The sequence below is a fragment of the Brachionichthys hirsutus genome, chromosome 15 (assembly GCF_040956055.1).
Source record: "Brachionichthys hirsutus isolate HB-005 chromosome 15, CSIRO-AGI_Bhir_v1, whole genome shotgun sequence".
NCBI lineage: Eukaryota > Metazoa > Chordata > Actinopteri > Lophiiformes > Brachionichthyidae > Brachionichthys > Brachionichthys hirsutus.
The window spans coordinates 1,047,404-1,071,724 of NC_090911.1; the positions used below are offsets into that span (position 1 = coordinate 1,047,404).

At 46.1% G+C, this 24,321-nt stretch overlaps 1 protein-coding gene across 1 annotated transcript in view; it reads right to left on the reverse strand.

Moving 5' to 3' along the window:
* Positions 1-1,154: 1,154 nt before the first annotated feature.
* Positions 1,155-24,321, reverse strand: part of LOC137904238 (guanine nucleotide-binding protein G(olf) subunit alpha) — a 32,916-nt gene continuing 9,749 nt past the window's right edge. Inside the window, exons 6-12 of the mRNA XM_068748389.1 lie at positions 6,468-6,522; positions 6,301-6,374; positions 5,471-5,529; positions 5,235-5,355; positions 4,472-4,602; positions 2,710-2,777; positions 1,155-1,301 (exon numbers count right to left, since the gene is read on the reverse strand). Coding sequence (XP_068604490.1) covers positions 1,155-1,301; positions 2,710-2,777; positions 4,472-4,602; positions 5,235-5,355; positions 5,471-5,529; positions 6,301-6,374; positions 6,468-6,522 — 655 coding nt within the window. The remainder of the gene's footprint in view (positions 1,302-2,709; positions 2,778-4,471; positions 4,603-5,234; positions 5,356-5,470; positions 5,530-6,300; positions 6,375-6,467; positions 6,523-24,321) is intronic.

Here is a 24,321-nt window from a genome sequence, read left to right on the forward strand (position 1 = left end):
AACCAGAAAAAACTAAACTCTAGAGAGAAAGTCCCCGATCTGCAGTCTTCTGCTGCTGATGGAGATTGACATCAAGCTGTACAGCGCAGTGGAAAACATCCTCACATCTGAGCCCATTTACAGGTACAGCCATAATCAAGGCACAAAGATCTACAAGTAGATTTGTTTTTCTTTCAATTAAGTTGTACAAAATAATATTACATTTTACAGTCTGTACAGGATAATCCAACCTTGTACAGCGTACAAGTTAACAAAAAAAAAAGAATACATTTTCTCTGCCGCCCTGCCCCCCCCACGACACCCCCGTCGCCTCCCGTCAGCATGTCGAAGCTAAAATGATGATTTGTGTGTAGAAAGGAGGCAGGTCCAGGTCTGCGGAGGCAGCAGGGCGAAGGTGCAGAGAGCTCCGCCCCTTTTCCTTCATTTAAATCCTTCATAACCCCCCCCCCCCCAACTTCAATCTTTCACTCAGCTGCCCTGTCCACCCTGTAGCTCAGCAAACTAACATTGTGACAGGGTAATAAATATTGTGATGCTACATTGTGTGTATGCTTCTTCTGGGGGGGGGGGGCGGGGGGGGCAAAGTGCATTCATCTCTTCATCCACTCGGTTCCTCTCTGTTGACTCCATCCCTCTCTAGTCTAGTTTGGGAGTCAAGTAGTCTGCCACGCAGGGAGGAGCAGCAGCTCGGGGGCGGGGGGGGGGCAAAAGAAAGGGACATAGGTCAAGGTGGGGATGCCAGCCTTAACTGGCAGGTGACACACACACACAGGGGTCATGGGCGTAGTTTACGCACCCACCAGTCAGGTCCGATGGCAAAGCCAAACAGAAGGACACAGAAGGAGGTCGGCCGAGGCTTCGTGGATGAACGGGACTCGAGGCGTTCAGAAGGAAGCAGAGAAAAGAAAGACAAACAAGCGGCACAACAAATGTAACCCCGACCGTCCTATCGCCGTGGTGAAATGGGGATGAGTCGTTCTCAGAGAGGGGGGGGGGCGAAAAGCTAAGTTAGGAAGAGGAAGAGGATTTGACACTTCAGTAGTACTTCATGGTCCTCGACAGGAGGAGCGGCCAGGCGGGGGGGGGGGGGGGGGGGGGGAGAGGATGCAGGATGGTGGAGAAGAACACCGAAGGCTGACAGAGGCGCTCTCCCATCACAAGAGCTCGTACTGCCGCAGGTGCATTCTCTGGATGATGTCCCGGCAGTCGTTAAACACCCGCCGGATGTTCTCCGTGTCCACGGCGCAGGTGAAGTGGGGGTAGCAGTAGTGTCTGCCGTCGCCGCTCGCAGTGCTGATCCGCTGAGGAGAGACCAGAAGGCGCAGTAAGGCTCACGTCGGGCCACTTCCTGTCCCCCCCCCCCCACGTGGTTGGCCCAGCTCGGGTCGTACCGACGGGCGCTGAAACACGTCGGCTGACTGATTATATAACGACGGCGTTACGTTCAAAAGACCCCGCCCCTAAACGATGTCATCGTCAAACGAAACCCGTTAAGCGACGACCTGGCGACGTCAAAAAAGATGTACATTTACAAATGTATCGGCCATTTATACCATCGTGATCCTGGTGCGTGTGTGTGTGCGTGTGTACACAGAGAGAGAGAGAGAGAGCACATATTGTGTTGGGGGTGGCGCAGTGGCGGAGGGATGAGTGCTCTCGCCTCACAGCGAGGAGGCACTGGGTTCCAATCCCATCTGTGCGGGTCTTTGGGTTTTCTCCGGGTTCTTCTTGGCTCAAGTGACCCACAAAGCCAAATATAATAAATGACTTGGCAGCTATTTTTCCCTGTCAGTCGCTGCACGGACGGCGCCGCCCTGCCCCGCCCCGCCCCGCCCCGCCCCGCCCCCCGATAGCTGACGCATGACGACGGTACCGTCAGAGAACACAGCCCAGCTGAGAGACGATGAGGAGCGTCCTCAGCCGGCCGTTTGGACCTTCGTCTTTTCCTGATACTCTGTTTGGGCGCGGCGCAGCGTCTACGAGGACTGGAGAAGCAACGTCCCCTTCTTGGCAGGAAGGGGAGGAGCCAGCGCAGGCCGCTCGTCGTAACAGCAATTCCTGGTCCCTAAACATACTTGTCCCCTAACAGACGGTCGCTGAGAGGGTCGTCCTATGATCGAGAGGTTGGCGGTTCGATTCCCGGCTCCGGCTGTCGTTGCCTGTGTGAATGCAAATTAGCAGCCTCGCTCCTGTCAGTCTGCCCCGGGGCAGCTGTATTTACCCCGGGGCAGCTGCATCTACCCCAGGACAGCTGTATTTACCCCGGGGCAGCTGTATTTACCCTGGGGCGGCTGCATCTACCCCGGGGCAGCTGTATTTACCCCGGGGCAGCTGCATCTACCCCGGGGCAGCTGTATTTACCCCGGGGCAGCTGTGGCTACAGTAGTAGCTTCACCACCACCACGTATGGAGTGAATGAATAACGCATTATCATCATTACTATTATTATTTTAGTTGTGATTTTTGTCTCCAGACACAATCTGTCTGAGGACAGAGACGCCCCGTCCTCTCCTGGGGGGGCCCACGAGTGACTCCGGAGCAAAGTCCTCGTGTCTCGTCTGGACTTTCTACTGGATGAAGAGCAACACGACTGTTAGCGCACGTTTCCATTGGGTTCAAAGCAACACAGGAATGAAGATGACGAACGAGGAGGCCATGCTGGACGTTCATCAACGTTTCAGTCAGACAGACATTCAGCGGCACACTTACAAGGAACTCGTCTCGGATGAAGAATTTGGCTCTCGTCACTCTCGGGTCTTCACCAGGTTCCGGTGTTGCTGAAAGAACAGTCGGCTCTCATCAACAAGGACGGCGCAACGCTGCTGTTAAAGGTCCCGTATTCTCCTGTTCCCACGAGTTAACGGAGTCCCCAGAGACAAATGTGAACTATCTGAGACAGTGTTTGGTCAAAATAACAAACAGGTGCTGCAGGACAGCGTCCCTCATTTCTGTCTCAAACAGATGCTGCAGGACAGCGTCCCTCTTGTCTGTCTCAAACAGATGCTGCAGGACAGCGTCAATCTTGTCTGTCTCAAACAGATGCTGCAGGACAGCGTCCCTCATTTCTGTCTCAAACAGATGCTGCAGGACAGCGTCCCTCATTTCTGTCTGAAACAGATGCTGCAGGACAGCGTCCCTCATTTCTGTCTCAAACAGATGCTGCAGGACAGCGTCCCTCATTTCTGTCTCAAACAGATGCTGCAGGACAGCGTCCCTCATTTCTGTCTCAAACAGATGCTGCAGGACAGCGTCCCTCTTGTCTGTCTCAAACAGATGCTGCAGGACAGCGTCAATCTTGTCTGTCTCAAACAGATGCTGCAGGACAGCGTCCCTCATGTCTGTCTCAAACAGATGCTGCAGGACAGCGTCCCTCATTTCTGTCTCAAACAGATGCTGCAGGACAGCGTCCCTCATTTCTGTCTCAAACAGATGCTGCAGGACAGTGTCCCTCATTTCTGTCTCAAACAGATGCTGCAGGACAGCGTCCCTCATTTCTGTCTCAAACAGATGCTGCAGGACAGTGTCCCTCATGTCTGTCTCAAACAGATGCTGCAGGACAGCGTCCCTCATTTCTGTCTGAAACAGATGCTGCAGGACAGCGTCCCTCATTTCTGTCTCAAACAGGTGCTGCAGGACAGCGTCCCTCATTTCTGTCTCAAACAGATGCTGCAGGACAGCGTCCCTCATTTCTGTCTCAAACAGATGCTGCAGGACAGCGTCCCTCATTTCTGTCTCAAACAGATGCTGCAGGACAGCGTCCCTCATTTCTGTCTCAAACAGATGCTGCAGGACAGCGTCCCTCTTTTCTGTCTCACAGATGCTGCAGGACAGCGTCCCTCTTGTCTGTCTCAAACAGATGCTGCAGGACAGCGTCCCTCATTTCTGCCTCAAACAGATGCTGCAGGACAGCGTCCCTCTTGTCTGTCTCAAACAGATGCTGCAGGACAGCGTCCCTCTTGTCTGTCTCAAACAGATGCCGCAGGACAGCGGCCCTCATTTCTGTCTCAAACAGATGCTGCAGGACAGCGTCCCTCTTGTCTGTCTCAAACAGATGCTGCAGGACAGCGTCCCTCTTTTCTGTCTCACAGATGCTGCAGGACAGCGTCCCTCTTGTCTGTCTCAAACAGATGCTGCAGGACAGCGTCCCTCTTGTCTCTCTCAAACAGCTCTGTCAGAAAAGCCTCTGAAAACGAAACTGAAACTAAATGCATTGTAATGAGTGTGTGTGCACGTGCACACATCTTGTGCATGTTTTCGTACTGGGACGTCACAGTAAGAGAGATTTCTTCCAGAAGCGTTTCTGTTCTTGATTTCAGAACTACATAAACTACAGGATTGACTGGATGGTTTATTTCTCTGTTTTTGGGCTGATAACGACCCAAAGCCTCCATCAGAGTCTAGAAACACGGGAGAGTGACTTTCTCAGCATGGGGGACCTTCAAAGGTTCTTTGGCGTTCGTGTGGCACTGACCTTCATTTGGTATGGTATAGCGAGCGTATTCGGGGAAGTAGTCTTCGATTTTGGATTTTCCAGCTAATACTTTCTCAGCCAGCATGTCTTGCTTGTTGAGGAACAATATGACAGATATCGTGCGTAACCACCTGGAAAACAAGTTCACAAAGACCACATGAAGAGTTCTTCCATGTCGCTAAACCTCTCTGGCCTGATTCACATGAACAAATCCTGAGTTATGTTGCACAGAACATTTAGATACGAATGACGGACAAATATATACGTCTATATTTGAGACTCCTTTTCATCAGTTTGTGTTGGTGAGTAAAATATTACAATGAAGGGTATTTAAAAAGACTCTGCCGCAGCCATTCCCTCTTCTTCGGGGGGTTGTGCTTGCAGAGCGTTAACGCGGATCGTTGGACAGGCCCAGGCTTCTTGGCTTTTTTTCTATGTGTTTCATTGTGGTTAAAAATAGCCCCCATGGCTACTAGCCACATTTCTTCCCATTCGGTGGGCATGCTACATGTTGCTAAATGGTTAGCGTGTCCTTATATGGCTTTGTCTTGAGATGTCTTTCCTGCTGCCGGAGGTTAGGGCTCATCTCTGTGTGTGATTGCAAGGAGTCTACAGTTATTCAATCAGTTTGTGACACAGGCTCTGATTCCCTTTCCCTCATAGAAGAGGAGGAGGAGGGGGACCAAACAGCATTTTATTTTTAAGACTGTTAACTTAGTTCAAAGTTCAATAGTTGAAGTTCATCTGAATTGTGACGACCCACCGGTTGTTCCAAATACTGCGGAAGAGGTCCAGAGCTTCCCGTAGTCGGTTGGTGTTGTTGTCTTCCCTTATTACCATGTTGTAGCTGCTGCTGGCCACCACGAAGATGATGGCAGTGACATCTAGAAGGAGATGAGGCGGACTTTAGGGCAGCATCACACGCGTGAAGCAACAATATCGTTAGCAGGCAGACGAGATACGATGCTGTTGGTGTCGGGATCAAGCTCCAAGTCTCACCGTTAAAGCACTGGATCCATTTTCTCCTTTCATCTCTCTGTCCTCCAACATCAAACATGCTAAAATGAGACAAAACCCATTCGTCAGTAACAAAAATGCACCGTCAGCATTTCTCAGGTACGTACTGTACCGTACAAAATAACTGCTCGGCACAGGGGAATGCCTGTATTTTAAATCTATTTTAAATGTGTTTTCTTTCATGTATGTGATTTACCTATTGTGACCCCCCCCCCCCCCCCGCAAAAGAAACTAAATCCACACAGTCTCTCCAAAACTAAACAATACTCTCATGAACAAATCAACAACCAACTCCAGTAATACCTTGAGATACGAGTATAATTCGCTCCCGTCTCCGAGCTCGTAACTCAATTTGCTCTTTTCTCAATTTACATTTTTTCCATATTAAATAACTGAAAACGTTTTTATCCGTTACGGCCTTCTAAAAACACAGAACTCAATGCTAATAACAATGGAAAAAACCCTGTAATATAGACACACACACTGATATGATAAATGATATATTGCTGTAATATAAAATTATAAAATAAAATGTGGTTTTATTATGAGCTACCTTTGAGCCAGACGATAGCGGCTAAGGCGGTGTGCAGTGCGGAGGAGGAGGAGGAGGAGGGAGTAATTGTACCATACACCTACTTACATAGACTGAAACATAACAGCTTCGTGCTGTGTTTGAGGATTGTACATAGTCGACGTACTCCTCTCGTACTGCGTTCCACCACGGTTATATCAATAAGGAATAAACTAATACACCAACTAAACGAGGTCATGTCTTTATCGTGATTGTTCCGTGAAAGCTGCGCAGGACTTACTGAAAGTTCACTTTATCTACTTGGAACCTTGTCTCGAAAATCCCTGAAGTTAACACTCGGCAGCGTAGCAGGTCCTAGAAGATGAAGATGTCTCCATTTCAGCAAAGTTCACTATGAGCGAGCTTCAGAAGAAGATTGTCCCAGGGTCACTGAAAGCGAACACTGACCTGGTCTGTTGGTGTGTAGTCGTTCTGCCTTACAGAGTCGATTCTGTCCAGGAAACTGCAAAGAGAGGGAGCGAGGAGATTTAGGTTTCCCTTTCTATAGGCTAGGGGGACATAAAGGTTAATAAGACTTAAGGACTAAACAGTTTATGTCACTGCATATGAACTTCAAAAGTAAATAGTAAAAGAGACGAAGTACAATTTGTAGAGAAATAACGCATGCCTCCACAAAAGTCAAAAACAAACTAGAGAACCAAAGCAACACTGAAATCCATTATCACCAAGTACTCGATCCATTAAATGCAATCTTCCACTCAACTGCTGCAAACGGGATCCACCATGTCTGACGCTCCCTGCAACAGGCTCCGGGCGCTGGTGCAGAGGCACCCGACTGCCACCAGATGGCAGGCCTGCTCAGTCTGGGCTATTTTGGTCTGTCTCTTGCTAGAGTGATTACATAAGGTAGTTATCGTGCTGTTGCCTCTCTTCCCTGGGAGAGCATGTGCAGCAGCAGCAACAAGGTGCACATAGACCCCTACCTGGTCTGGATAATGCAATGAAATTAGTGCCAAGTGCTCAGTTACAAACGCCACGTCAACTTGTGGAAAAGGTTTATCATGATATGCGGGTTGCACAAAGCTTCATCATCAAAGTGTGGCCAGTGTGCAACAGTCACATTTCAGGACGCACAGTCTGTGACAAGCAAAGATCCGAGATTCAAGATACTTTATTATCATTATGCGAACATAATAAAATCGTGTGAAGGCCCACGTCTTAAGGCACTCGTCACTCAAGCAAAGTGACAAACAGGAAACGAGCTTTTTCGCAAACAAAGCAAGAATATGAATTTTCTGAACTGATAATCAAGAAAATTCTGTTTTTCAAAAATACCTCTCAGCGTAACCAAAAGCATCAACATCAATGTCTATCTATCTATCTTCATGACACAGCATTCATTTGGCTAAATTCCCTATGTCTTTAAGTAGCGTATTTTCCAGACTATAGGTCACTCCGGAGGATAAACCGCAATATATATAATTTCCCTATGGGATTATTAAAGTATTCTGATTCTGATTCGTCAAAATTGCATCATGAAAAAGAAAACATAAATCAGTTGCACCGGACTATAAGTTACCGGTGCGACTGATCTCATTGGAAGAATCTCTTTGGCGAGGCCGCTGGCAAGAATGATGCGGAGACGGCAGGTTTATGAGGGGCCAGCCCGTCCTGCAGCATCTGTTTGAGACAGACAAGAGGGACGCTGCCCTGCAGCATCTGTTTGAGAGAGACAAGAGGGACGCTGTCCTGCAGCATCTGTTTGAGACAGACAAGAGGGATGCTGTCCTGCAGCATCTGTTTGAGACAGACAAGAGGGACGCTGCCCTGCAGCATCTGTTTGAGACAGAAATGAGGGACGCTGTCCTGCAGCATCTGTTTGAGAGAGACAAGAGGGACGCTGTCCTGCAGCACCTGTTTGAGAGAGACAAGAGGGACGCTGCCCTGCAGCATCTGTTTGAGACAGAAATGAGGGACGCTGTCCTGCAGCATCTGTTTGAGAGAGACAAGAGGGACGCTGTCCTGCAGCACCTGTTTGAGAGAGACAAGAGGGACGCTGTCCTGCAGCATCTGTTTGAGACAGAAATGAGGGACGCTGTCCTGCAGCGTCTGTTTGAGACAGAAATGACCAAAGACAGATGTTTCATGTCTGAGAACTGCGATAACTTGTGGAAAAAGGGTAGAACATGGGACCTTTAACTCTTAATTTTAGAGGGGAAGCTGCCACCAACTGGAGGGCACAGAGACGCTGTGTGCACAATCATTGTGCTCCTCGCCACGTTTTCTAAAACCCAAGTCATTATCAAATCACTTAATTCAAACAACTAAAAATGTAATCTGTCTCGACATATAAAAAAAGGAGACAGCCAATACTCAGCTGAAAGGGTGGAACTGGAATAAATTGTTCAGATTGTTGCTATTTTTTATTTTTTTTAATGAATCAATCTTCTGATTCAGTATAATCGACACCAAAGTACAATAATACTCACGGTGCACCGATTGCAATTTTCTGGCCCATCACCGATTTTGAAAAAGTCCTGATCTGACAATTTTGGCCGATACCAATTCAAATTTGCTGACAGCAAACATTCAATGTTCCAATCTTATTTATTGAACACAAACAAAACTTGTGCAGCAGGTTGAACTGCAGACCTGTTTTGAGCCTCTCACCAAAAATCAACGCTAATAACGATGGAAAAACACATTTTTAATTGCTATATAGAGACACACACAATTATATAATGAATGATATACAGTATGACTGTAGTATAAAATGTGGTTTTATTATAAGTTTTAACTTTGAGAAACAATATTGGATAAAGGCGGTGTGCAGTGCGGAGGAGGAGGAGGGAGGCTTGGACGGCACGTAACACTTTTTACAGTAATTGTACTTTACACGTACACTTACATAAACTTAGACATGATAGTTGTGCCTCTGGAAGGCTTTGTGTTCTTGATAGCATCCTTCTGTTCAAGGATTGTACATATCGTTGATGTACTTCCTCTCGTGTCAAATCGCTTACGGACACCACAGTTATTATCGATAATTTCATGCTTCCTCTTCGTCGTCATCAAGCGTCTTTTCTTCTCACTGCCATCCTCACAACTCGCCTTCTTTGGACCCATCACTCATAAAGAACATTCACAAATACGGTGAAAAAAAACTACTGAACGAGTGAAGCGTGCAGCGCTCGGCCGGCTAGCGCCAGCATCTGGAAGCGCGCTCGCAGCGCTCGGCCAGCTAGCGGCAGCATCTGGAAGCGCGCTCGCAGCGCTCGGCCAGCTAGCGCCAGCATCTGGAAGTGCGCTCGGCCAGCTAGCGTCAGCATCTGGAAGCGCGCTGGCAGCGCTCGGCCAGCTAGCGTCAGCATCTGGCAGCGCTCGGCCAGCTAGCGCCAGCATCTGGAAGCGCTCACAGCGCTTGGCCAGCTAGCGTCAGCATCTGGAAGCGCGCTCGGCCAGCTAGCGCCAGCATCTGGAAGCGCGCTCGCAGCGCTCGGCCAGCTAGCGCCAGCATCTGGAAGTACGCTCGGCCAGCTAGCGTCAGCATCTGGAATTGCGCTCGCAGCGCTCGGCCAGCTAGCGTCAGCATCTGGAAGCGCGCTCGCAGCGCTCGGCCAGCTAGCGCCAGCATCTGGAAGCGCGCTCGCAGCGCTCGGCCAGCTAGCGCCAGCATCTGGAAGTACGCTCGGCCAGCTAGCGTCAGCATCTGGAATTGCGCTCGCAGCGCTCGGCCAGCTAGCGTCAGCATCTGGAAGCGCGCTGGCAGCGCTCGGCCAGCTAGCGCCAGCATCTGGAAGCGCTCACAGCGCTTGGCCAGCTAGCGTCAGCATCTGGAAGCGCGCTCGCAGCGCTCGGCCAGCTAGCGCCAGCATCTGGAAGCGCGCTCGCAGCGCTCGGCCAGCTAGCGCCAGCATCTGGAAGCACGCTGGCAGCGCTCGGCCAGCTAGCGCCAGCATCTGGAAGCACGCTGGCAGCGCTCGGCCAGCTAGCGCCAGCATCTGGAAGCGCTCGCAGCGCTCGGCCAGCTAGCGCCAGCATCTGGAAGCGCGCTAGCATCTCAAATTTATGCTTGGATCTCAAAGCAAAATATTCCTTGCAGGCCGGCTCGTATGTCGAGGTATTACTGCATCATCATGTAGAGCAGTGGTGTCAAACCCGTCCGGTGGAGGGCCGAGACACTCCAGGCTTTCCTTCCAGCCGGCTACTAAAGCAGGTGATTGTAATTATCAACACCTCTGATTTGAGAGAAGGAACTAATTAGTGAGATCAGCTGCTGGAGAGATGGTTGGAAAGAAAACCTGGAGTGTCTCGGCCCCCCACTGGACAGGTTTGACACATGTGATGTAGAGCCTCGTACGTGGAAATCACTGAAAAACACTCATGTTTGTTTGAGCCGTTTGTTAATTAGCACTTTGCTAGACCAACAAAACCAGCAAAATGGTGCATCACAAACACTGCTTTCCTCTGAGCAGGCACACACACACACACACACACACACACACACACACACACAGCTCCATCTCGTCCTCCGTCACCACAACAATGTGGGAGCATTTTTAGTCGGCCTTGCTTGGAAAAACCAAGCAAGGTTATAATTACTGAGCACTTTGACTGCCATGTGACAGAAGCTCTATTGGTAGAGGACTGCAGAGCCAAATATAGTCCCTGTACCTAGCAAGAAGAAGGGGGGGGGGCACATGTTGGAGAAATGTTGAGTAAGATAACATTGATTAGAGTGCGGCTGTCGAGCCTTATCAGGTTTGTGTGCAGTTTTCAGTGACTACAGCTGTTCTGCTGGAGGACTAGCGAGACAAGCCGGGCTTCAGAACCAATGAAATACGTGCTTTTACTGGACTCAGAAGGGTTCTCCACGGCATCACAGTGACCCGACTCTCGTGATGAGCTCATTTGGTCAGATTAGCAGCTTCGAGGGATAATAAACCATTTTTCCACTGCTGTTAGTGTTTGCTGCACACATGATTTATTATTTGTTAAGGATTTCACTGCAAGGCTTCAATTCTATTTAAAACTATAGCTAGAATATTGGAGCAGTGATTTGTTCTCCACCCAGGATGAATAAAAGACACTCCACTGCTCTCTCTCTCTCTCTCGCTCTCTCTCTCTCTGTCTGCAGGGCTGCCTTGCTTCTGTATTTAGCCAAAACAAACTGTACTCGTCTTGTGGGCCGGTCTGTTGCTATGTATAGATGCTTTATTGTGGCCAGAATCACCGGACTCGTCCTGGTCAACCTGTGTCTTGTCATTTTTTCATAAAACACAGCAGGTAGCATAAACACACACACACACACACACACACATGCTCATCTACACTCCCTGATATGTTGACAGATGCTAGAAGCAGGGGGGGCCTCAGCCCTCAACGTAGGCCGGGTTGAATGCTGCCATCAACCGAGCAGAAAAGGGAGCAAAAAGAAGATGCTGGGGGGCGGGGGGGGGGGGGGGCATTAAAGGGCTTCACAATTTCCTTCATTTTGCGTGATTGCCCGATTTCTACATATGAAACCGATCTTATCTACCGCCGCAAAGGTCTGAAAGTCAGCCACTGTCTCCTTCTGCTCTGCCGTTAAAGGTCCCATATCCTCCAGTCCGCTGACATGCGTCCTCTATAATGGACAAGTGTCCACTACAGAGGACATGATAGCGGCTGGGTCTCAGGAGGACATGCTGAGAAAGTCACTCTCCCGTGTTTCTAGACTCTGATGGAGGCTTTGGGTCGTTATCAGCCCAAAAACAGAGAAATAAACCATCCAGTCAATCCTGTAGTTTATGTAGTTCTGAAATCAAGAACAGAAACGCTTCTGGAAGAAATCTCTCTTACTGTGACGTCCCAGTACGAAAACATGCACAAGATGTGTGTGCACGTGCACACACATTCATTACAAGAGGGGCGAGGGACGCTGTCCTGCAGCATCTGTTTGAGACAGAAATGAGGGACGCTGTCCTGCAGCATCTGTTTGAGACAGACAAGAGGGACGCTGTCCTGCAGCATCTGTTAGAGACAGAAATGAGGGACGCTGTCCTGCAGTATCTGTTTGAGACAGAAATGAGGGACGCTGTCCTGCAGCATCTGTTTGAGACAGAAATGAGGGACGCTGTCCTGCAGTATCTGTTTGAGACAGAAATGAGGGACGCTGTCCTGCAGTATCTGTTTGAGACAGAAATGAGGGACGCTGTCCTGCAGCATCTGTAGGGGATCTTTAAATCACTGACAGGCCCGCCTACTTGCCGAGCCTATGGCTCCGCCCCCTGCTGCATTGAAAGTGCCTGTTTAGCTTGGCTGGACATGCAGATGAGAAAAGACTCATCTGCAATAGCAGAAATGATCTATGCCGTGTTAATTCTTGTTAATACCCGTTGACTTATGAGAATGTTAAACATGCTGCACTATTCTTTGTAGAATGTTTGACTTTTAGGAGCTTTTTGTCCTGCAAGCTCGTTTTACATTGTCAATTTAACATTGAAATCGTCACAAAGCTGCTGCATTTGGGCATTTATTCTTTTTGCACTGCAAGAAAGACAACCTAAAACTCAGGTCACCTTATTGGTGGTTTAGGTTGTTTTCTTTGTTTGTTTGTTTGTCCTGTAGATAATTATTTTATTAATGATCATTTCCTTTTTATTTGTAAAAGCAAATACTGCCGTGTACTTAATTTTTGTTGGGAGGCTCATAGCAGGTCTGCAGGGCAACCTGTTGCACAAGTTTAGTTTGTGTTCAATAAAATAAGATTGGAACATTGAAGGTGTTGCTGTCAGTTGTTAAAAAAATCCGTATCAGCAGGTCAGGACTTTTTAAAAATCGGTGCAGCCCTAAAAACAACCAATACAAGCAAAGCTGCAACCAGAGGAAATTTGCTGTGGCAGGGAGGTTAACCAAACTGCAACAGATTCTTTAATATCTCACGCCTCAACAAAGCGTGCACAACAAAACAGCACGTGTCTAAAAACAGAGAGACAAATGACATCATCACTGGAACAGACTGGAAAAAAGTCCTCTTGAAAAGACAGGCAACCAGCAGTGCCCTGCCTCATGCGCTCATTTGATGATTGGGTTGACTAATAGAGAACCATCTTTAATTAGCAGTGCAGAGGATCAGATCAATAGTTTCCATATTTTGCGCCACTCAGGCCCGTTCATGGACTTTCACTTTAGTCTCCGACTGACTGAGGACTTTACAAATCGCAGCTGCAGCTCCGGAGTGGAGCTTCGGCCGAAGCTTCATGGTTGGGGACAACGCATGTTCCTGTGCCATATATTAACTACACCGTTTGTTTATTCTGCCACAACCAGCGACAGCAATGCAAAGGACACTCAGGCAGCACCAGAGCCACGAGCAGGACAAAGACATGGTGGAGTTGTTGTGCATGATTCCCGGTCACCTGGTGGAAAGATCTGAGCCCGAGGTCCAGCTCATTCATCCAAACAGGAACACTGGGCAGTTTGGGAGATGGATCTGAAACTAGACAAACCCATCAAGGGCTCAGTAGGTACTTCCTAAATACAGACCCAGGAGCGGAGACACTCCTGAAAGTCAAACCAAATCTTGTGTAAGCAAAAGTGCCTGCTAAATCTCGATTCACTTTCCAGGGCCACATCAAGTCCAGGTTCTGAAAGGTGTTGTATAAAAATGTAAAATACATTGCAACACCATTTTGTCTCTGCTCAATGTCTCTGTGGACCATTGCATTAACTCAGCTTAAAATACACTCGGCACAGAAATGCAAGCCACTGCGGGAAAACAGGACCGGCAAGGCCTGGATCGCACCCCTAAATACAGTTCAGCGTGAGGTTCTCTAAGCAACATGGATGGCCAACATCGATATGCGTATCTGTCGGCTGCTGGACTACTCTGCACCAAGAATAGGAGACCAAGTAAAAATAGCCGAATCAACACTATTGAGCAGGTTTCAGTTCCCTCGCCTGGAAACGACCACGGCCTCCATGTCCAATCAGTTGTTCCACTTGAGAATCAACCACTGACCCAGTGAAAATTAGCCTTTCCTCGTTTCCCCTAATCAAAAGTCAATAACCAATGAGTAATATCAGACAGGGGGGGGGGGGGGGGGTCCTACTGGATCAGTGCCGATTACATAAGCCTGAACTGAGCCATGCTGGCTAAACCAGGCAAGTGATCAGACATTACCCAGATCCACACTGAGGGGATAAAGGATCCATGATAATCTCATGGATCCTTTATCCAGGTCTACACACGCGGATTCCCTGAATGCTGCGAGGCAAGGCCTCCGTGCTATTTGTGCAATTCACAAACTGGTCTCTGGGTGGCATCCCAGCGCTCCTCTAGCACTGACCCTGCCTGCTTTTAGCAGCTGGGTTCCCATGGCAACCTCAGCCAGTCCACACCACTCCTCTACCTCCCATTATCTCTCTCTCGACCCCAGTCTCTTCCTAAACCAAGCCGTCCTTGCGTCCTTCCATCCCCGGACCCTCCGATACATCGACAGCGCCGAGCCGCGCCCCGTGCAAACCGTTCTTTGGAAGTATGAAGAGACGTGTCGTTGAATGCACATGCATGCTGCACATTATATTTTATATATTGACTGTAATAAATACAATTAACTTTCATGTCATCTGCTTCCTCTGGTATTAAAGATAGAACGAGGGAACACAGGACGACACATAGAACGGGAGAGCCTGAAAATACTGAGGAAACAGAGAGGACATTCTGGCAGAACTGTCCAGAGAGTCGGGTCCAAGGAGGCAGCAGCCGATCAGGTGAGATGTGGAACAGGTGCGTCTCGTTCAGTTCAGCGATGCCTGCAGGTGTGCAGGGCAGAAACCAACCAGCAGCAACAGTCACCATAGCAACCCTCACAGATGGAGTTTAATGTTAAAATATAAGATTCCCGGGATCCCCCGGAAGAGCTGTGGCCGGCGAGAGGAAAGTCTGGGCTTCCCTGCTTAGCCTGCTGCCCCCGTGACCCGGTCCCCGATAAGCGGTTGAAGATGGAGGGATGGATGTAAGGTTTGTTTCCTGACCTCATTCTGGATCAGATCCAGAAGACTTTTTGCATGATGGTGCGTATCGGACCCCTTTATGACTCCGATTGGTGAGTGAATTGAATGCATATTTTCAAAGATATGATTTTTAGAGAAAGCTTCCAGTTTGAGTAAATGGGTGAAATCCGGGTCGCAACAGTATCCGTATTCTGGATCTGCTCCAGATGAAATTGGGTGGTAAGATAGAGGCCAGAATCCAGGATCTCTTCTGGATCATCACCAAAATGTAATCACCTGTTCCTGGTAACATTCCAAACGTCTTTCATCCAGAGCCGTCCATACTTCTTTGAGTTATGTTGCTAACAGACAGACAGACAAACCAATGCTGGCGAAAATATAACCTCCTTAGTGGAGATAAGAAATAAAAACAAATACTACCAATCAAGAAAATGGAACCAGAGCAAGTTTTGCTTAACCTTTAATATTTTTAATAGAGTTTCCAGAGTTAATGCTGCTACACAATAAAGGTAAATTAGCTCACAAAATGTAAGAAGACACAAAGTTTAGTGCAACAAGTCGCTGTTCTGTTCATTTAAGTATCACTCAAGAGAAGCAGATTTACACAAAGAGGAATGATCTATTCCGCCGTCATGGCGTAAGGCCACGTTCTTGTCCATCTGATCGGTGCAGAGAAGCTTCGGTATACCTACAACAATAGATCATCCACTCGTGCCTATCTGTTGCCCTCGTTGAAGTCAAATGTTGACTTAAGTTAGCCAACAAGCTGCCTGATGAAACCGCCGACAGCTCCAAGTGTCCCGGCAAACAAAGCACGGTGACAGAAAAGCATAAAGGCTTCCAAAAAGAGCTGCTAGCCTCTTCTGATCGCATTCCACAGCAGGTGAAAGTCGCCTCGTTGCTGAGGTGCAGGAGGACCTGCCTGGGTGGGGCTGGACATTAGCCGAACACAAGCCCAACCGTTAGCCAGACCTGCAGGCCCCACAACCTGAGCAGAACCAGGTCAAACTCTGGACAAGTCCCACATGACACAGAACACGCCAATGCTACGGCTAAACACGCACGCATGTGCTTTTCCTCTGCCCACTGCGCCAGGCCGGCTCGGGCCGGATGACTAGACAGAGAAACGTCTCCCCACGTGTCAAGCCCCGCTGTGATCAGTTCAACTCCCTCTCTGTTCCTCTAGCAGTGGTAAGAGTATGGGGGGGCATATGGGTGCACTCATCATTCAGTCACTTGAAATGATTTATTGTATGTCAGGGCGTCAAGAGAAGGTATGGACAGGTGCGCTCTCACACACACACACACACACACACCGAGGCGCTTTGTGTCTCACCTTCTGCTACTGACCTTCCCTTTGTTTACAGCGCATTGCCGGGATACTCCCTTTGATTCGCCTGTGCACACGTGACCCTCCGCCAGTTTCTGCTCTGCAGTGCTGCTGCTAAAAATAGCCTCAGCTTGCCCTGGCTCCACAGCTAGTTTACATAAGCTCTAAGGGGGGTGGGGGTGGAAGGGAGGGACAGAATGGGGAGAGAGAGGGGGGGGGGCCTTGATGAAGAGAGAGGGAGAGGAGGGAGGGGGGGGGGGGTCTATGGACAACCATCCCACAATCTCCAAGTAGAGATTGTCCTGTAGCAGCCTGTGCCTATACACTCCTAATCAATAGCAAGGTGTGTGTGTGTGTGTGTGTGTGTGTGTGTGTAGTGCACAGTAATAGAATCACAGATATCTGCCATTCACCAGCCTCATTCCGAGTGTCTGTCCTTTAAAACGGAGGCACATTTTAACCCAAAAATAAAAATCTATTTATAGGCATAGAGATTATTTCCAGCTCGTATTAAACAGGAAGCAATTAACAAGCTACAAGCAAGCAGGAAACATGTTTGTTCATTTAAGACGTAATAAAAACACGTCCACAGAAAAATACAATTGTGTATTGTTTTTTTGTTTTTTTTTCTTGCAGTTTGATTGATTGACATCAATTTGAGACAGACAATTCTCAGACAGTTGGGGCGGCTGTGGCTCAGTTGGTAGAGTGGGTCGTCCAGTGATCAGAAGGTCAGTGGTTCGAATCCCAGCTCTGACTGTCTGCATGTCGAAGTGTCCTTGGGCAAGACGCTGAGCCCCAAATTGCTCCCAGTGGGTCTGGCAGCACCTTGCATGGCAGCAGTCGCCCACTGGAGGGTGAATGTGTGTGTGAATGGGTGAATGTGAGGCCTATATAAGTGAATAACATTCACCATTTACAATTCAAAGTGAATATCTTTCTGATGTGATGAAACTGAATACGGGCCGGAGCGCCTCGGTGTTTAGCAACAAACTAAAGGCATTTGTAGCTGAGCTTGTGATAGGACGCTGCGCCGGGACGCTTCAGGCTCACTCGACTGCAGGCTGAAGGTTTTCTGAATCCGACATCGACAACACTTAAATCCAACAGTTCTGTCAAACTAACAGGAAACAAAGCCTTTAACAGTTACTCTATCACCAATAAACCCAAAGACATTTAATGACAATGCCTCGTCTGTAGACACACACACACTAACACACACTAATGCACACAGATACATTAACACACACTAACGCACACAGATACATTAACACACACACATTAACACACACTAACGCACACAGATACATTAACACACACACTAACGCACACAGATACATTAACACACACTCAGATACATTAATAAACACACACACTAACATACACACACACATTAACACACACTAACGCACACAGATACATTAACACACACTCAGATACATTAACACACTCAGATACATTAACACACACACACTAACATACACTAACGCACACAGATACATTAACACACACACATTAACACACACTAACGCACACAGATACATTAACACACACACATTAACACACACTAACGCACACAGATACATTAACACACACTCAGATACACTAACACACACACATTAACACACACTAACGCACACAGATACATTAATAAACACACACACACTAACGCACACAGATACATTAACACACACTCAGATACACTAACACACACTAACACACTCAGATACACTAACACACACTAACACACTCAGATACACTAACACACACCAACACACTCAGATACACTAACACACTCAGATACATTAACACACTCAGATACACTAACACACTCAGATACATTAACACACACACTAACACACTCAGATACATTAACACACACTAACACACTCAGATACACTAACACACTCAGATACATTAACACACTCAGATACATTAACACACACTCAGATACACTAACACACTCAGATACATTAACACACACACTAACACACTCAGATACACTAACACACTCAGATACATTAACACACTCAGATACACTAACACACTCAGATACATTAACACACACACTAACACACTCAGATACATTAACACACACTAACACACTCAGATACACTAACACACTCAGATACATTAACACACTCAGATACATTAACACACACTCAGATACACTAACACACTCAGATACATTAACACACACACTAACACACTCAGATACACTAACACACTCAGATACATTAACACACACACTAACACACTCAGATACATTAACACACTCAGATACACTAACACACTCAGATACACTAACACACTCAGATACATTAACACACTCAGATACATTAACACACACTCAGATACACTAACACACTCAGATACATTAACACACACACTAACACACTCAGATACATTAATAAACACACATACACGAAAGCACTTCCAAAGTGCCCTCTTTGTCTTTTACTCAGTCAGCTGACAGCAGGCTCATCTGATTTTATCAATCTAGTTTAAAGGCTTTTATTTTTTCCCTTCAGGCGTATAAGTTGTGTAAAAGCAGAGGTGGTCAGTAACGAAGTAAAGTTACTTAAGTACTGTTCTTAATTGTTTTTGAGGATCAGGTACTTTACTCGAGTAGATTTTATGCTTAGAACCTTCTACTCCACTACATTTGACAAATAAATCAGATACACTACTACTAATACTTTCTACTCCACTACATTTAATAAAAGGCCCTCGTTACATCTGCAAAGTGCATATCATCGCGTTTTTTCCATTCAAAATCGACCAAAATGCACCATTATCCACACTCAGGAACAGTCGGTGGCACCGGGACATGGATCGTCAACAGGAAGTGGTGCCGTGTGGCTCAGGCGAGCGATTTCAGGAACTAGCTGTAGCCGCTACAACTCATGGATGTAGGCTATTAGCTGAAGCTTTCGTGACACAAAGATGACTTCCGTCACCATCGAGGACGAAGCAGACACTCCGTCAGAACACCCCCGGCCCGACCTAATGTCCCCCTCATTTAACAAAGTCATATTAAACTTCTGCCTTGGACTTGAATTTGCTCAGGGTTCATGCAAATACACAGAACATAAGGCTAGGATGTAGTTCAACTTGAATTGAGATATGTTCAACGTTAGTGGTAAATAATGCTGTTTATTTATTACTGAGCAACTATTGCTTTCCCATTTAGCTGGTATAAAGCAAATAATTCATGTCTTTGATTATTGTATCACGTTGTTATGGTGGTGAATTGTTTTATTTACCATTGGTAAGGACTTTTCACTGGTTTTACTGGCCTTTTATCCATCGTGCATTTTGTTGAACACGGTTAGAGTTGGGCTGAGTCTGATTGTGACTTTACCTGTTGGTGATGAACAAGATCTAAATAAATCTCCTCTTTTTTCATTTATGTCTGGATTAGTTAAACCACGGTGAACTGAACAGGAACAGTCTAAAATACATTATGCATCTTCAGAAGTATTGTTATATATACATACATACACACATTTGTTTTTGAAGTTGCAAAATGATTCAGTGCTTAATACGATTTACTTTCAGTCCTTAAGTATTTTCTACAGCAAATACTTCTTTACTTTTACTTAAGCAAATGATTGATTTGCCAAAATCACTACTATCAGTAGTAGTATCTGTACTTTTACTCAAGTAATGAAATTAAGTACTTCAACCACGACTGTGTAAAAGCGTGTAATAATTGTTAGGATTTGAATTTGTGCTAAAATAACAGACAATGAATTAAACTGAGGTGGAAAATATGCATGTATTTATTTTTTGGTTTGGTTGTTTTTTTAAGGACTTTCAGAGTGATGCTAAAAATCACTTTCCCCTAACCCGAACCCAAAACACACCAAAGCATCGGCTGCAACACGCTCTCTTTACTGAACAAAGATTACTGGTCATTTATTTCTTCTTCCAAACTCGCACATCATCGTAGTTCCGTTGTTTCTTGTTTCATAGAAGAATCCTCTACTCATCCACGCTTAGCCCCTCTGTTTCTGTAGCCCTTCAGGGGCTGGGGCTGTCTGACAATGCTGGCCATTCTTAGTACTTTAGTGCCTCAGATGACTGTCAGTGGCCTTAAGGCTGATGACAGAGTCCCGTGACCAGTACCAGCATCAGCCTGGGCCAAGAACCATATCCGGCCTGTCTCAAGGTTATCTCCACAGTCCGATCTGCAGAGAACTGTCCATCCTGGACGAACTACACCACACTGCATTATTACCACATTAATATGGTCCTTTTAATTCTGGTGACGTATAACAATAATACATAGCAGGATGGATAACAAGAAGCTCCGAGTTCTTACAACCTCTATATTAGTGCTGCTGCTGGACATACAAAGCTAAAGTAGCTAGCCTGCATACCCAAAAATCAGTTTCACATTCTTCCGAAATTTCAGCAGTGAATAGACTATATTCTCAGAAAGTTATTATTATTAAAATAATATTATTTATAGACAATTATGGCTGTAGCGATACACTCATCTCACAATACGAGTGTTCCATTGACTTGGATTCAATTAATTGAACTGAAAGCATCAAATACATATATGGCTCTGGCAGGCAGTTTGTCAATACTGGACAAATTGAATCAAAGATCTGGTAAGAAAATGTGTTTCATTTATTTAAGATGAGTGAAAATTGTAGCTTACAAGCTTTTGAAAAGTAAAGTGAACAATGGAGCAGTGGCCTTCTTTGACAGCTTTTTTTTTAGCTTGATACTGAACATACGAGGTAGCTACGAGCCAGTCTAACCTCCAGATTAAGTAAAAATAAACCATGGCAGCCATTGAAGCAACATTTATTCTCTCAGGGTTCTTTGGGATGGCTCTCCATCCATTTAACTGGAATGTCTGGGATCGTTCTCCGCCGATGAACGTGTCCTCGCTCATCGGAAGCTCCTCCAGAGTTGGATTCGATCCTTAAATCGACCCTTTACCAACACATGGCCTCTAGACACATCACACAAGCCTTAATTATCTGGTGTGCAAGTTGATGGAGCGCTCTCACTTTACAACAAGCCTTCCTTCCATAAGGATTTGCACGCATATCCAATATTACATATTATAGCTGAACAAACCCGAAGCAGGAACACACTCATACTAGCATCGCAGCTAGCAAAATTAGCGTGGCTAGGGCGACTTTCTACTCTTATCTACATATTCATATCAACAGCCAGCGGAATTTCTCCACTCGTCACCTTATGGATGTAATGTCAATATCCCTCGTCAACATGGGACACGAAGTCCAGGTGGCCCCCGCTCAAAGCCTGGCCCAGCAGAGTGATGCTCTGGGACAAAATGACAGCGACACGGCTGACGGAAAAGAAGCAGACACAAGGTAGCCAGGAATGCTGGGAGTTCCATCTGATTGGCCGGGACTCGACACTGCAGTTCACACCATTCACCCGCCGCGCTGTCAATCAGAACACTGTAGCTCTTTCAAGCCAGGGCTCCACGGGGCGATTCGAACGGGCCTTAAAAGTTTTGAATTCCTGTTTGTTTTCGCTATTCTTTTATGAATAGCCTAAAAAAATAAAGAAAACAAAATACATTTTCAGAAAGGCACTAATTTCCAGGAAGTATTAACAAAATCTAACTAAAAGATTCCATAATTCAAAGTTATTTCTTGTTGCCATTGATCAAGTGACGACTGAAGCAAGCTGAGTGAAGGTTCCCAGACATCTGCAACTACACAATAGCGTGCAGACACACAAGAGACAAATGCTTTATGACTGAAAAAATACAATACCGCTGCAATCATTCCGCCACAGAAAGCAACTTCGAATTCGACAGTGGTACACAAGTCCACCAAGCAATCCCCCCCCCCCTTCTTTTTTTCAACACAACCACAAGAAACCAGACCCAAAATTGAAACTGTTTGCCAGATAATGTTTTCTCATCTCTACACGAACCATAAAGGTGCTAACAAGAGCTTAACACATCCAGATCCCAGAAGCAACGTGCCATTGATTAAGTCACATGTCACGAAATAACCCTGCTTCAGCTCTGCAAACAATTTTTATTTGTACGTTTCAAACTAAATAAAGACACTATCTGTATACCCAGTTCTGCCAATTTATTTGTTGGATGTTTTGAAAGGAATTTTGCCTTCAAGTGCACATTTGTTTAAAATGATATATGATTGTCGTCTGAAGGAAATAACTCACTTTAACATTCTCCATCAGACTATGGAAAAGAAACAGCAAGTTTCAGACAAGTGGGTCATGTTAAATAATGGCTTTATCGTGAAAACGGGTCTTCCAATTAATACATGTTTTCATTTGATAAGGATCTGTCATTCTATTGGGGATGAATATAAAGAGACATTTATTGATAAGAAATGCAAGTAAGAAAAAAATGAAGATTCTCTGACATGTTTTTCTATGTAATGTTCTATAACAGTAGTCCATTCTACTGAAATAAGACCTGTATTTAAACAAACACTGACATGTCCTCAACTCTGATCCTGACCTTTCCTCTGTTTTTGAAAACCTACCTCTATTTGTACTCAAAACGGGAAACAATATAAGGGTTCACTTGGTTTATGGAAAAACCCAGTCTCGGAACACAGGCATACTTCCAGCCTCTTCCTCTCTAGACTATTACCAGTTACCACTGTGGTAGTTAAGCACGATGCAACGGCAACATAAGAACTTATCACCTCTCTTTTCCTCAAATAGGTAGATTACACCCCATCAACAGAGTCACCACTTGGCTCCACAAATATATGATGCTCCTGTAAGCATTCAGTTAAAAAACATTTAAATACTGATACTTTCCTCCCCCCGTTCCAGCCTGCCTGCACACGATTCTTCACCTCCTTTCCATATTCTCTCCATCACTCTGCTCTGTTGACCCGAGGTACCTGAAGTCCTCTACCTTCTTTACGTCTATTCCTTGTAGCTTCACTGTCCCCCCTGGGACCTTCTCATGTACACACATGTACTCTGTTTTACCCCTGCTCACCTTCATTCCTCTCTTTTCTAGAGCAGACCTCCACTTCTCTAGATTCTCCTCTACCTGCTCTCACTGCAGATCACAATGTCGTCTGCAAACATCACATTCCAGGGAGCTTCCTGTCTCACCTCATCCGTTATTCTATCCATCACCATGGCAAACAAAAAGGGGCTCAGAGCTGATCCCTGGTGCATCCCACCTCTACAGTAAACTCCCCTCTCACTCCTACTGCACACTTCACTGCTGTCCTACATGTCCTGAACTACTCTGACATACTTCTCTGCCACTCCAGACTTCCTCATGCAGTACCACAGTACCTCATGTAGTACCGCAGTACCTCATGCAGTACCACAGTTCCTCTCGTCACCCTGTCCTAGGCTTTCTCTAGATCTACAAAGACACAATGCAGCTCCTTCTGACCTTCCCTGTACTTCTCCATTGCTAGCCTCAACGCTAGCGTTGCATCTGTGGTACTCTTCCTCTGCATAAAGCCATACTGCTTCTCACAAATACTTCTGTCTAGCCTCAACCACCTTTTCCCATAACCTCATCGAATGACTTATTAGCTTTAATGCTGCTGTATTTAACTCATTTTCACTGTCAGCACAATCAATAATATGATGGTTGCGCTGTCAACTAACACAATTTTGTTGAAATAACCAGATAACAATAGTCAACAATCACAGCATTGGTTGATTAGCTGAGTTCACATAGCTAATTAACTGAAACACCTTAGAAGGTAAAATTAGTAGTAGTTTTTAAGTATAATAAAACTACTCTGTAATTATTGATACTAACAAAATCCAAGAAAATGTTGAAATAAAATTGTTTGTGAATATCAAACACCCCTTGACTGCATCAAACTTTTTCCACACAAGAAAAAAGAAGAAGTATTTTTTCAGATTTTCTCATGAAGCATTTGATTTTGCCACTGACAAATCCGATGTATTACAACAGAATAAGCCCGCAAGCTAAAAATAGCACATGATCAATCA